Source organism: Monodon monoceros, unplaced genomic scaffold (genome assembly GCF_005190385.1).
Source record: "Monodon monoceros isolate NGI ecotype Baffin Bay Population unplaced genomic scaffold, NGI_Narwhal_1 Super_Scaffold_3, whole genome shotgun sequence".
Taxonomy (NCBI): domain Eukaryota; kingdom Metazoa; phylum Chordata; class Mammalia; order Artiodactyla; family Monodontidae; genus Monodon; species Monodon monoceros.
Genome location: NW_021703780.1, coordinates 65964553 through 65977845, shown reverse-complemented (window position 1 = coordinate 65977845; position 13293 = coordinate 65964553). Strand labels below are relative to the sequence as shown.

The 13293-nt window shown below is 56.6% G+C and overlaps 1 protein-coding gene across 1 annotated transcript; it reads right to left on the bottom strand.

Annotated features, from left to right (window-relative positions):
- Positions 1–216: 216 nt before the first annotated feature.
- On the bottom strand, positions 217–11625 carry GRM2 (glutamate metabotropic receptor 2). The gene is made up of 6 exons (XM_029243048.1): positions 11523–11625; positions 9267–9849; positions 5798–6635; positions 3206–4281; positions 1027–1207; positions 217–781 (listed from the first exon to the last, which is right to left on the bottom strand). The coding sequence occupies exons 2-6, from the start codon at positions 9714–9716 to the stop codon at positions 708–710; spliced, it is 2619 nt and encodes an 872-aa protein (XP_029098881.1). The 5' UTR covers positions 9717–9849; positions 11523–11625; the 3' UTR covers positions 217–707.
- Between the last annotated feature and the right edge of the window lie 1668 nt (positions 11626–13293).

Here is a 13293-nt window from a genome sequence, read left to right as displayed (position 1 = left end):
TTGGCCTGTCTGTAGCAGCTCCTTTCAAGGAAGGATGGCTTATTCATTTTCTGTGTCTCCACCAGGCGGGACTGTGTCTGTCTTGTGGCCACCAGATCCTCCTAGCATAGGCACAGAGCAGAGTGAACAAATACTGGCAAAATGAAGGTTGAGAGGCTGTGGTGGGGGTGAGGGGCCTCCCTGGATCAGAGGCAAAGAGTGATTTTTTTTTTTTTTAATAAAGACACTTTATTTACAGATAATACAAAATAAACTACAGGACAAACTACTGTGCAGGAGGCGCGACGGCCCCCATTTTGACCCCCCTCCCCATCCCAGAATAACTTATATAAAAATTTTAAAAGGCCCTAGAAGGAGGGAGGGGCAGGGCTGGAAGCACCTTTGCTGATTGGGGATTGGGGCCTTCAGTCCTCATCCATCCTGTTCCAGTGCAGAGTGGACCCTGGCTTGCTCCCTTCCAAGTCCTGGGCCTGGCAAGGAGGGAACACAGTTGCAAGGGCAGTTGGTGGTCGTTACAGAGGCTCCCAGACCAAGGACTCTGACTTCTGACTCTGAAGGGTTTGAGTGAATAGGTTGGTAAGTGGCACTGGGGGCGGGCATAGGGTTGGCATTATTGCAGTGCTCCAGCCATCTTCCTCCTGGCCCTGGACACGGGTCTGCGCTGGCTTCTGGGGAGCAGCCGTGTCGGGGCAGGAGTGTGGGGATCCTCAAAGCGATGATGTTGTTGAGTCCACCACCTCGCGGCCGTTGCAAACAGTGGGGACAAACTGGGAGCCAGACCCTAGGGAAAGGAAGCTGGAGGTTGGGGCCAGTCCCAAGGTCCCTTATACAGTAGGGAAGCAGGGCGGCGGAGAGCAGCTCACCATCATCCCCCACACACCCTCTCCTGTCCAGCCTCATCTAGGGGGCACTTCACCCCCAGCCAAGGAATCTCAGCAAGCTAGGGAGTTGCCCCCATGATGAGGAACTAAGGTGGGGAGAGGGGGCACAGGTGGAGAGGGGTCTTAGAAATAGATGGACGCTGACCTTGGCCGAGGCTGGAGCTGGCTCTGGCAGCTGCACTGCTGAAGCGGCTGGTGGGTGTGCGGTGGCTAACCACATTCTTCTGTGGCTGGAACAGGATGATGTGCAGCTTGGGCGCGAAGAGACAGCCGAGCACCACAGAGCCGCTGAGGCTGACGGACACACACATGGTGGTGGTCTGCACCTGTGATGGGAGAGGTCAAGGATGAGTCTGTCCCACAGGCCTGGGCCTGGCCCCAGGGACCCTGCCCAGGAGGTGGGGTAAGGAGCAGGGGATACCGTAAGCATCCAACACTGGACCTTGGTCCGTCTGCCAAGCTCCAAAGAATTTTTAGGAAGGTTGGGCACAGTCCCAGCATCAGCCCCAGTGCACCGTCTTCCAGGACGACCAGCTGTGGGGGTGAACATGCAGAGTGCATGTGGGAGTGGGTGTGCAGGCATGTGTATGTGTGCGGGTGTGTGTAGGGGTGCAGGTATGGAGTGCATGCACGTAAGGGCATGAATATCTGTACGGGGTGTGTGTGTGTAGGGGGTGGTGAGAGTGTGCAGTTGTGTGTGTAAGTATAGGATGCATGTATATGGATGTGTGGGAAGATGTGGATGTTTGCCAGGTGTGCTGGTATGTGCACATGTGCGAGCGTAGGGATACGTGTGTGCACGCATGTGTGTGTGGGTACTGTGTGTGTACATGCCAGGTAAGTCCTTAGCCACCTATGATTGGCATGCAAATGCAAATCATATGCAAATACAGGCTGAGTCAGAGCAGATTCCCTCCCCAGCCCGAGCCTCCACTGCCCAGGCAGGTGGCCCAGCAGGTGCAAGAGCAGCCACACCCAGCCGTCCCTGGCCACCGGCACTGCCCACCATACCTCTGTCCTGAGGAAAAGGGCTTTTGCAGGGGCTCTTGCCTCAATTTTCCTGCTCCTTTAATTGTTAAAATTGTCAGCTCAGACCCTGCTCTATACTCCCAAGCTGAGTGACCTTAGGCAAGGAATTGAACCTCCCTGAGTCTCCATTTCTTCATCTGTAAAACGGGGAGAGCCACAGAATTTACTCCAGAATTGTGAGGATTACCCAAGATTAACCTCTTATTGTTCAGAGCTCAGCTCACCTGTCACCTCCTTGGGGAGGTCTGCCCTGACCACTCCATCTGAAGCAGCCATTGCCCCTTGAAGCTGAGGAGACGCATTGAGCACTCAGTGCCAGTTGGAATTTTGCTAGGAAGCCACCAACTGGGGTACAGTTTTCACCTGCTTTGACCTTCCTGAACCCTACACCCCAGATCTCCTCCCCCTCTTTGCTTCACCTTTCCTGACCTCCCTGGTTTCATCTCTCAATCCCAGAGTTGCACAGCTCTGGGGGCACCACGCCACACTGCACAGCTCCAAGGGGCATCAAAGCATTGTACCCTCTGGGGCTGCTGGTTTAATAGCTCTGCCATTCCCATTTCTGCTTCACTCTCACCTCTGCCTACCTTTCCACCATGTACACCCCCCCCACCTCAACTCCAGGCGAGGGGGAGGGCAATGCAGACCCTCTGCTCCAATCAGCTTCCGTATTGGCTGCCCTCCCCACCTCCTCCACCCTACCTATTCCCACCTGCCTGTGCTGCAGAGTCCAGTTCAAGGACCCCTCTTCCAAAAAGCCCTCTCTGACTTCCTACACACTCATACACACACCACCACCACCACCACATACACACCTCCCTCTTCTGTATTCTCACTGGGGCCTTTTGTCAACCTAAACCAGTCAGCAGCTCTTTGGTCAATCACCCTGCTAGTCTGGGAGCTCCACAAAAGCAGAGACCAGGGCTCCCCTTCTGCAGCCAACCCCTCAGTGGAGCAGGGTAGAGCCTCTGCTGATTTGGACACATTTCGGCACCGCCACCTCCACCCAGGTTAGGAGATAACATCTGAGTCCTGAAATCTCTTCTCAGCTCTAATTCCTCCACCTCCATGGCCATTTCCCCAGGCCCCACTCAACCTTCCCACCTTCCCCTGGGGTCCACTCCTAACTGGGCCACCACAAGCTGTGTGCTCCTGGGTGAGGATTTAACCTGTTGGAGCCTCAGAGTTATCAGAAGATTAAATGAGATATCAGGAAATAGAAGGTCCTGTGTCCCACTCCACCCTGCCCCCCACCCACCCCCAGGCCTCAGCCCACCCTGGAGCAGGTAGCTCACCCGGTAGTCACTGGAAGTGACATAGAAGATGGGCAGGAAGGCCAGCCAGATGATGCAGGTGGTGTACATGGTGAAGCCGATGAACTTGGCCTCATTGAAGTTTTCAGGGCACTTGCGGGTCTTGAAGGCATAGAGTGTGCAGAGCGCAATGAGGAGCACATTGTAGGCCAGCGAGCCCAGCATGCTTGCATCGCGGTGGTTGCAGCGCAATGTCACTACCTCCCGCCGCTCAGGGGCTGTCTCCTTGCCCGTGCCTGGTGCCTCCACCACCAGCCAGGCAGCCACGATGAGCAGCTGGCCCGAGATAAGGGCCAGACAGATGGCCACCTGCGAGGCAGGGCTGATGAAGCGTGGCCGCTGGGCTCCCTCCCGGGCCCCACCGAAGATGCGCGCAATGCGGTTGGTCTTGGTGAGCAGGGCCGAGTAGCAGACGGAGAAGGCAGTGCCCAAACCGAGGCGCCGTAAGGTGCACACCACTGTGGATGGCTTGGCAATGAAGACGAAGGTCATGCAGTAGCAGAGGAAGACACCACCCAGCAGAATGTAGCAGAGCTCCCGGCCAGAGGCCTTGACCACTGGGGTGGCATTGTGCCGCACGAAGACGCCCAGTACAAAGAGGGTGGCCAGGGCGCCTAGGCAGGCGATGGTGACAGGTCCCACGGCCCAGGCATCGCCCCAGCGGATGTACTCCTGGGGCAGCTCAAAGCAGCCAGTCAGGCTGGCATTGGGCCAGTGGCCCAGGCCACAGTCAGCACAGGTGAACTCATCCAGCCGGTACTCGTAGGGCTGGCAGGGGATGCAGAGCCAGCAGCAGACCTCCCCCGGCTGCATGCTTTTCACCTCATTCTGGAGGCAGGGCTCACTGCAGCGAGAGGCGGGCAGGGGCCCGGCTGAGAGGGAGGCCCATGGGATGAGGCTGGTGTCCAGGGTCAGGCCTTCTGCCCAGTAGCCCACCTTCTGGTAGCGATAGCGCCCACTGCCTGCCCGCAGATAGGTGAAGATATTGTAGCGACCAATACCGTCCCCAAAGCGGTCGAAGCGGACCTCACTGTGGGTGTCAGCTGGGCGGAAGGGGGCTGGGGTCAGGGAGGGAAGGAAGAGAGGGTTGGATTGGTGGGTCATCCTGATGTGACCTCAACCCTAACATAGAACTCAAACCCCAAAGCTTAGGTCAGCCCTCATCCTTCTGATCCTCAACCCAGCACTAAAGCCAGCCTAACCCCAGCCATTTTTCTAAATGAGAGGCTACAACAAACCCCAACCCTAAGCCCCAAATAGAACCCCAACCTTAAAATCCAGGCACCTCCACAAACCTAATGCCCACACCAATCCCCAACCATGACTCCCAAAACCCAGCCTTAGACCTTCCAACCCAGACCCCAGACCCCAACTTTATCCCAACACACACCACAGCCCTTTCCCCAAACCTACCATGGAGACCCCCTAAGGCTAAACTCGACCTTAGGTCTAGTCCTGGTCCTACTTTTAATCCCATCAATGACATCCCCAGCTCCAGCCCCGGACAGTCCTAACACTGATCCCAGTGCAAGCTGAATCCCAACCTCAGTGGTCACCTGGAACCACCAATATTCACCAGAATATGCTTGGCAGGCAGCACACAAATCACTCTACTCCCCATCCCCACTCCCCTGTGAACCTCACATCTCTCAGCCAGGCTCAGAAGGCAGGTACCCCTGTCATCCCAGGTCCCAGTGAGAAATGGTGTTCAAGTTAGCAGATCATGTACTTAAGGCCCTGTGGTGAATGGTGCAGCCTGGTGTTGAATGCAGGTCCCCCGCAGCCCCTACTCTTTCTACCCAAAAAAGTCTTCAAAATCCAACTTGAGCCCTACCATAAATTCCACTTAGCCCAGCGGGCTAAATTCAGCCTTGTTCTAATGTCAACCCAATCAGACCCAAATGCAACACTAACCCCCACTCTGATTCTCCCATAACTCTGAATGTCAGTCTTATTGGAATTACTATTCCTCTTGATCCTGGTCCAGTACTCCAAGCTTTGTCAGCCCTGGCACCCTCTCTCACTGTTCCCACAGTGATTCTTCCTGAAGCACAACGATGGTTCTGAGGCATTTATTTTTCTTGAAGCTGGAACTTCTATTAAAATAACTTTTGGTTTGAAGAGACTGTGGCCACCTTGAGTGGAAAACCAAGATTAGGAATAGAAATTTTCCTGGAAAATAGTGTGTCATCCTGATGCACCTTCCTTCTGACTCTCACTGATATTTTGCTGCCTGACAATGGGCTTGAGGTCTCCTGATCCCTACTCCCTGCATGATAAAGAGACAGGAGATAAAGGGCAAGGCCCAAGCAGGAACCAGAGATCCTCACAGTGAAGGACCAGGCCAGACATCTACTCTCTGGAAGGAACTCAGAAAGTGGAACCTTAGTCCTGGCTCCTGTTGGAGTCCTCTCTGCCTAGCTGTCCTTGTTCTGGCTCTGACACCAGCCCCTTGGGTAATGCTCTTACTTGCTATGGGCTATGTTTTCTTAGCCGTGTACTAGAACCTGAGGGCCTGTTCCCTTTCACCCTCCGAGGGCCAGCTGCCTGGTGGACACTGGCCAGCACCATTACCATCGAACTTGACGTTGAGCACGAAGTCTTTGTAGAGGCGGCGCCCATTGACAGGCCGCATTGCATCACAGAGGCGGGTGGTGTTGGGGCAGAGGGCGCGATGCATGTTGTGCAGCGCGTGGGCCATGGCATACACCGCATTGACCACAAACATGATCTTGGACTCTTGCTCAAAGGGCACAGCCTGCAGGGAGTGGGCTGCACAGTCTCTCTGCCGGAAGCTGCAGCGGAACCTCTGCTCCCAGAACTCGCGGAACCAGGGGTTCCGGCTGTTATTCCACGGGTCCAGGCTCCGGAAGTAGGAGGCAAAGTCGCTGATGGGGTAGGAAGCCAGCTCTATGGTGATGGCACCTTCAGCAGCGCCCTCGCTACCTGCCACCACGCTCTCCAGGGCCCCCCAGCCATCGCTGGCCACCCAGGTGAAGCTGGCATTGAGACGCTGGGTGGCAGCGAGGAGCTCGCGGGCGTCCTCGGAACGGGTGAATAGGACAGCCACACGGGCACTGGGTTTCTGCAGCAGGGCTCGCACCACGCCCTCGAAGGCTGTGCGGCTCATAGCACGGCCCACCTTCTCCGAGGTGGCCACACAGATGTTGCGGGCACGGGCCTCTAGCTCAAAGGCTTCGATGCCTGTCTCGCCATAGTCGCCCTCGGATGCCACAGTGGACACGTAGGTCCAGTTGAAGAAGCGGAGAATCTCAGCCATGGCTTTGGCTTGGAAGAAGTCAGGGGGCACCGTGCGGGCAAAGTAGTCATAGCGGGACTTGTCACTCAGCTTGGCACTAGTGGATGCATAGCTGATCTGAGGGATCTGAAATAGCCGCAGGAGGTTGGCCACCTGGGGGAGGGGTAGAGAGGGCGAAGATAGAGACCAAGTCAAATGCTGGAGACGGATGTGCCCCCACAGCTATTGGACCTTGGAATCAAGTGCCCATGTGGTTGGCCCTGAGGTCTCCCTCTCCCAAAATACCTATATCTTTCTTTTTTTGTGCGGTACGCGGGCCTCTCACTGTTGTGGCCTCTTCCGTTGCGGAGCACAGGCTCCCGATGCACAGGCTCAGCAGCCATGGCTCACGGGCCCAGCCGCTCCGCGGCATGTGGGATCTTCCCGGACCGGGGCACGAACCCGTGTCCCCTGCATCGGCAGGCGGACTCTCAACCACTGCGCCACCAGGGAAGCCCAAGACCTATATCTTGTCTTGATGTGTCTTCCCCCTGGTGGCAGGGAGTTTTCTATCCCTTCCCAAGGGCTGAGAAAGACCCAGGGCCAAGGCACCAGGGTCCTGAGCCACACCTGAACCCCTCTGCTGTCTCCCTTCAGACTCATGGCAGTAACAAAGAGAGAGAGCTAAGGGAAGGCCCAAGTCCTGGGTGGAGAGAGGTTGGCCACTGGCTGTACAGGGAAAAGTAGGCCCTAGATGGCAAGTGGGATGCTCAGGGCTCTTAAGCTCTCTACCCCGGAGTCAATTCTGATGGGATGATGGAGAAAGGAGGAAAAGACTCCCCCAGGAAGACCCAGATTTGAGGGCTCCATAGCTCTGAGAGCCCAAGAGTTGGTCTCCACTGGATGCCTGAACCTGAAATAAACAAGGCTTCCTGCCTACCACCGCCTGCCTGGCAGCCGATCTCCCACCCCCAGATTCCTGGGACCTGCCCCTAAGAGTGGGGTCCAGCCAAGGACCAGGTGGGATGGTGGGTAGGTGAGAGCAGGGCATGGCCCAGGTTCCACAAGCGGGAGTTAGGTCCTGTATTTGCAACTGGGACACAGGTTTTTACTCTGACAGTGTCAATGCCTTCCCTGTACTTTCTAACTCTGTGCCCCTGGGCAAGTTAGCAAACCTCCCTGAGCCTCAGTTTCTCATTCCTGCCTTACAAGGTTGATGAGCAGATAAAAATGATGTATGTGAAGCCACAATGCCTGGAAGATGATAGGGGTTTTGGCAAGAGAGAAGGGGCCAGAATATGGAGGAATCATTAACAGGCAGGTGCAGCCTATGGATAAAGGACTGAGCTTTGCTTTGACCCAGACAAGGAAAAAGCAGACTGATGTTGAGGTGTGGGCCCTGTTGCAGGAGGCAGGCAACTTGGGGTTGGAGAGAGGTAGCTGGGCTCCTGGAGATGAATACATGGGGCCCTGAAGAGAATTGTGAGGAGTGGGTGCTGGGAAAGCACCCCAGAGGCCCCTGCAGACATCAGCAGGTGGGAGGCTGCCTACCCATCCCTGCCCCTGCACCCCCAGGGCTGCAGATGTAGGTGCTGCTACAGCCACACCTGTCCAAGCTACTGCTGGACACTTCCAGTAGCTGGGACTAGTAGGACTGGTCATTCATTCCCTGCAATAGGGGTATGAGCAGGCTTCCCCAACCCCAGGCCAGAAGCTGCCTTCATGGTTTAGACTCCTGCTTCCTTTCTCCTAAACAAGCCTTCCAGGTCAGAGGTCCTGGCCCTGCTTCTGATGGCAATGCCCTCTGCTGGCCTCCTAAAGGAAGCTGAGGCCCCAGACAAGGCCCTCCTTGCAACACTCCCAACCCCAATCCCAGCTCTGGCCTCACCTTCCAGCAGCCTATGTCAGGCACCAGGAAGGTAAGGGTCCAAGCAAGAGGAGGAACCCAGTCAGGGACAGGGAGGATCCCACCTGGGCTAAAGCAGCCAGATGTGGCAAGGGACATTAGCTGAGCCCTCTGCTGACCCCTTGTGGGAGAACAGGAGGAGGGAGGACCTGGTTCCCTCCCCTTTCCACCCCTTCAAATCCTACACCCACTGAAGACCCTTGGGTACCCTCCTCCTCACCTCCACACACATCCTGCTTCTCTTCCTTCTGGGTCCCCAACCCCTGTTTCTCTTCTCTGGTTTGCTCTTGGCTTCTATTTTCCACCCCTTTCCAATCCAAAGACAGATGACCTGACAGTCCCGGAGGTCCTTGGCTGAGAGCCCTAGGTTCACGTCTCCACTTTGTGAGCACCTGGACTTGTGCCTTGCCTCTCTCCAAGCCTCAGTTTCTTCATCTATGAAATGGCTTAATAACAATAGCAGCTAATGTTGATTACGCCGTTATGATCTGCCAGGCCCACTCATTAAATTTCCACCACACCCCTAAGAGTGGTAAGTATTATGAGTCCCATTTTATAAGGATGAAACTGAGGCACAGAAGGAGAAATAATGTCCAGAGTCACACAGTAAGTGGGAGAGCCAGGATTCAAAACGCCTATTAAGTTTCTTAGGGCTGTATAACATCAGATGTGTGTGTGCGTATGTGTTGGAAGTGGGATGCTTTCCTTGCACAGTCTCTAAAATTGTACTCCCATTTTGCCACAGGGGCACTTTCTTAGTCTTCTGTAAAAAGCTACTCGAAGGAAGCTTCTAGTCCCTCTTCTAATGCATGGTAGCCCAGAGCCCCTGCTCAGCAGGAATTCCAGGTCCCCACCTCTGGCCTCCCTCCCCAGCCCCCACTTAAACAGCCCCCGTGTACCTGGATAGAGACATCGCTGTAGGAGCCGCCAATGACACCAGTGATGGCAGTGGGAGCATCACCATGGGTGGCATAAGAACCATCGGGGCAAACATGGCGTGAGCCATCGGCACCATGGCTGAGTGATGCACGCACGAAGTCAAGTGCCTGCTCCAGGGCATGTGTGTCCTTGGAGCAACTGTCGAGTATGTGTGCACCCAGGCGCACGCCCGGCAGCAGGCTTGGGTCATGGTTGATACGATCCAGCGCAAAAAGCATGGCCTCCAGGCGCTGGATGCCGCGATGTTCATTGACAGGACCACACTCCTCTGCTGGGCCGCCCTTCTGGTGTACCGGAAACAGCCCACCCAGAATCAGGTCCCCCTCCAGGGTCAGCACCTTCTTGGCTGGGCCCTCAGCCACAGCGCCCCACAGCAGCAGCAGAGCCAGGAACCCAAGCAGTGATCCCATGGCCCCAAAGGGGATGGATGGGTCCAGCAGACCTGGGCCTCCAGGGCGTGAGGGCAGAAGCAGCAAAGGCAAAGAGAGGTATAAATAGACCAGGAAAGGACAGACAGGAAAAGGATGAGGAGGGACCCAGTTCCTGCAGAGAGAGAGAGAGAGAGAGACAGACAGACAGACAGACAGACAAACAGGTAGGGAACAGTGGAACCTGAGAGTGGCTACCCCTTCTGACTCCCCCAAACTCCTTTCCCAGGGACTGAGGAGCCAGGGAGAGGTGGTGCCCCTAACTAGGATGAGAAACTCCTGGGACACCCCTTTGGCCTGTCTCTCAGCCCTGCCCAGATCTGCGGCTGGAGATGGGCTCTGTGCCCATCCCAAATTTAGCAGAGATGGAGGATTACAGAGAGGAAAGGCCCAAACAGAAAACAGAAGACCCAGAAGAATGTCCAACACCCTGCCAAAACCTCCCGGGACCCCAAAGTCAACAGCTTTGCAGCAAAAGGTCACAGTTACAAACTTGGGAGTCCAGTCCCTATCCTGGGCCTTGGATTTCCAGAGAGGAGCCATCGCTGGCTGAGAACAAAGGGTAGTTAGCCTCCAACCTCTAAGGAAACTGAAGCCCAGGTGAGCACCCAAGGTTCCCAGCCTCTCGTTCTTAAAAAGCCATCCCCAATACCCCCTGACTGGGGAAGTAATAGAGACTCTAGGCTTTGGAAGTTAGATAACAAGGTAGAGAGGCTGGCCCTAGAAAGGGACACCGAAGTGACCACAGGTCCTAAAGTCAACAGGGAAAGTAGATGTGAGTGTATGTGTGTGTCAGGGGTGGGGGGGCAGTCCATCTGGTCAAAATCTCAAAACAGGGCTCAAGGTGAGATTTTGGACACGCTAGCGCTATATAGACTGCCGTTTGAGACTTTTTGCTTTCGTTTTCTCTTCAGCTCAGAACCAAGCAGAGAAAGTCACCATCTCCAGACTCCCCATCCTTGGTCTCAGGGCCCTGTCCATCCTGGCCCCGGCCCTCAGAGACCCTGCCTCCCTCTTCCACTCTGCACCCTATATTTGTGCCCCAGCTGCCCTCCCAGACACCCATCCCAAACAGGTTGTCACAATCACACAGGCTTGGGAAGGCTAGCAGAGGGAAACTGAGCCTGAAGAAGGGCAGAACTAGTTGAAGGACCCCATATCCTGGCCACAGAGACTGGGGCTCTTCATTTTGCCCCCTCAGCTCCCCAGGGTTAGTCTGCCACTGGGGCTAGGCCAGGAGAACTGCGATCCTGTGTATAGCCAGAAAGCAGCAGCTCAAGCAGGCAAACAGGAGAGAGAGGTAAGCATGAAGCCCAACACAGATGGGGACACGGACCCAGATGGGGGCTGAGGTCCAAACTGGTCAAGACCACGATCCTCCCACAGGGGGGGCTGGGACCAAAGCTCCAACAAGGGACAGAACCCTGAAGGGAGAGAGAACCCTAGAAGGGGGCAGCCTGGGGGCCTGGGCCATAAAATTCAGGGAGGGAGCGATGGAGCCTGGGAGGCTGAGACAAAGACAGAGGCACAGACAGAAAGACTGACCAAAGGACGGAGGGGCAGGAAGAACGAGGGATCGAGATGCAGAGCGTGCGTTCTTTGGGGAAGAAAGGCGGGACGTCTAGGGCTGTCTTCCCGCTTCCCGGGGCTCCTGCCAAGCGTTGTCTGGACGCCCTGGCCAGTCTCAGCCCCAGGAGCCCCAGAACTCGAGGGCCCGTGGGACCCCAGGACGTGGGGTCAGGATCGATAAGGTCGGTGGCGGCCGCGGCACCACCAGGCTTACCCTACCTTGCGCGCCCGGCTCTGGCGCGGAGAAAAACGGAGAGGAGCCGGGGGCGCGGGGTTCCAGCTCCCGCTAGAGCGCTCGCTCGCTCGCTCGCTCGCTCGCTGGCTCGGCAGCTCTGCGCTCTCCGCCCGCCCGCTCAACCTGCAGCTTTCAATCGCGGCCCGCCCCGCCCCCGGCCCCGGCCCGCCCTCAGCCCCTCCTCCATTCCTCCCCATTCCAGATCTCCCGCGGCCAACCGGGCCTCCGCCTCCCCCCAGACTCCTCCAACGCTCTCCTCTTCAGGCGCACCGGCCCGGCGCTGTCCGCCGCGTGGTGCTGAATCCTCGGGCTCTCCCACCCTGTGCTGGAGCAGTTGCCTCTTGGCCCCCTCCACCCCAAGTCAGACTGCGTCCCAGAGAGCAGCAGGCATGAGGCACTGGGCTGGGAAGGTCACTGAGCCCCGGGAGGTGCGCACAGTGCTATGGGTTCCCATCTGCGAGAGCGGGAGGGCTGGCCCTAGGGTAGTGGGGTCCACTGGGAGATAGGTAAAGAGGCACGTAAGAGATAGGTGGAGCGCTTAGCCTGCTGCATCCCTGTCCTCACACTGATTCTCCGTATCCATGAACTGCAGTTCCGTCCACATGCCAGGCCTGGGGTGGGGGAATGTGTCTTCAGCCCCAAGTGCGAGCTGGGGCCTGAGTCACTAGAAGGAAGAGATGGAGTGTGGGGGGGTAGGATCAGAGGAGGATGGGACATTCTCTTCCTTCCTGCAGATGACCTTTAAAACCACTACACCCCACACACATCCAGCCCTGACCTCCCCCCCACCCCTCCACTAATCTCCACTCTCTTGTGCAAAGGGCATTAATGGCAAAGAGATACCAATCTGGGGTGGGGGGTGGGGCTGCAGGACCAGGGACTCAGGGTCAACCCTGAGGGACAGGCTGGGGCTGGCAGGGGGATCTGGGAGGGAGGAGGCTGGGGAAGAGGCTCCTGAAACTGGCTGCTGCATAGGAGGGAGCAGGAGCTGGAGCCCGAGCAGAGGGAGGACAGCTCTGAGAAGATGTTCTTGAGTCTTCTTCCCTCCTGCAGCAGAGTGCGGAAGGATACCCCTGGGTAGGGGTGGTGGATAATCTGCATCGCCACACTGTACTGAGGGATTTGGAGAGGGGGGCTGCACCCAGATTTAGCCCCAGAGCCATAACGCACACACTAACATGTACTTAGGGGCACAGCATCTCTACACGTTCCCCTGGTGCTGCCCTTTCTTCCACAGGTGTCAGTAGAGGTAAGGCTAGCTCAGATGCATGCCAATGAGCACATGCTAATCCCAGGTCCCTCTGGTACACACACCTACATATGGGCTTGGCGTTGGGGGTTGGGGGGCAGGGGGTTGTCACCAAGGAAGGACAGGTGTTTTCCCCCGACACAGAAACTGGACGCTCCACTGCTCTGGAAAGAGCACAGCTGTACAACAGACCAAGACATCAAACCCAAACAAACTCCATCGCTAATATGAGGCAAAGTGGCAGCAGGATGAGGGTTCAGAGCTGTCAGACAAGGCTGGAGAGACAGACATGCTGTCTGCCAGCTCCTGCTGTTCCCACCCTCTCCGCTGTCTCAGAGCAACTGCTCCCTGGGGTAGGTGAGTGATGGGCTGGGCCCCTGGAGCAGAGGGGCTGACAGTAGCAGGGTTCTGAAGTGAGAGGAGCTGCACAGCAGTCCCAGCCCACTCACCAAGGCAGCCTCACAAAAGACATGGGGCTTTATAAACACAGCACAAGCCCAAGTGGC

What these genes read in the sequence shown, in the direction of transcription:
- GRM2 (XM_029243048.1), bottom strand. Translation starts at nt 9,716, where the DNA reads ATGGGATCACTGCTTGGGTTCCTGGCTCTGCTGCTGCTGTGGGGCGCT. An exon ending in ACAGCGATGTCTCTATCCAG is followed by an intron (nt 6,636 to 9,266) that starts GTACACGGGGGC and finishes CCCCTCCCCCAG; the next exon opens with GTGGCCAACCTCCTGCGGCT. An exon ending in CAGCTCCAGCCTCGGCCAAG is followed by an intron (nt 782 to 1,026) that starts GTCAGCGTCCAT and finishes TCCTTTCCCTAG; the next exon opens with GGTCTGGCTCCCAGTTTGTC.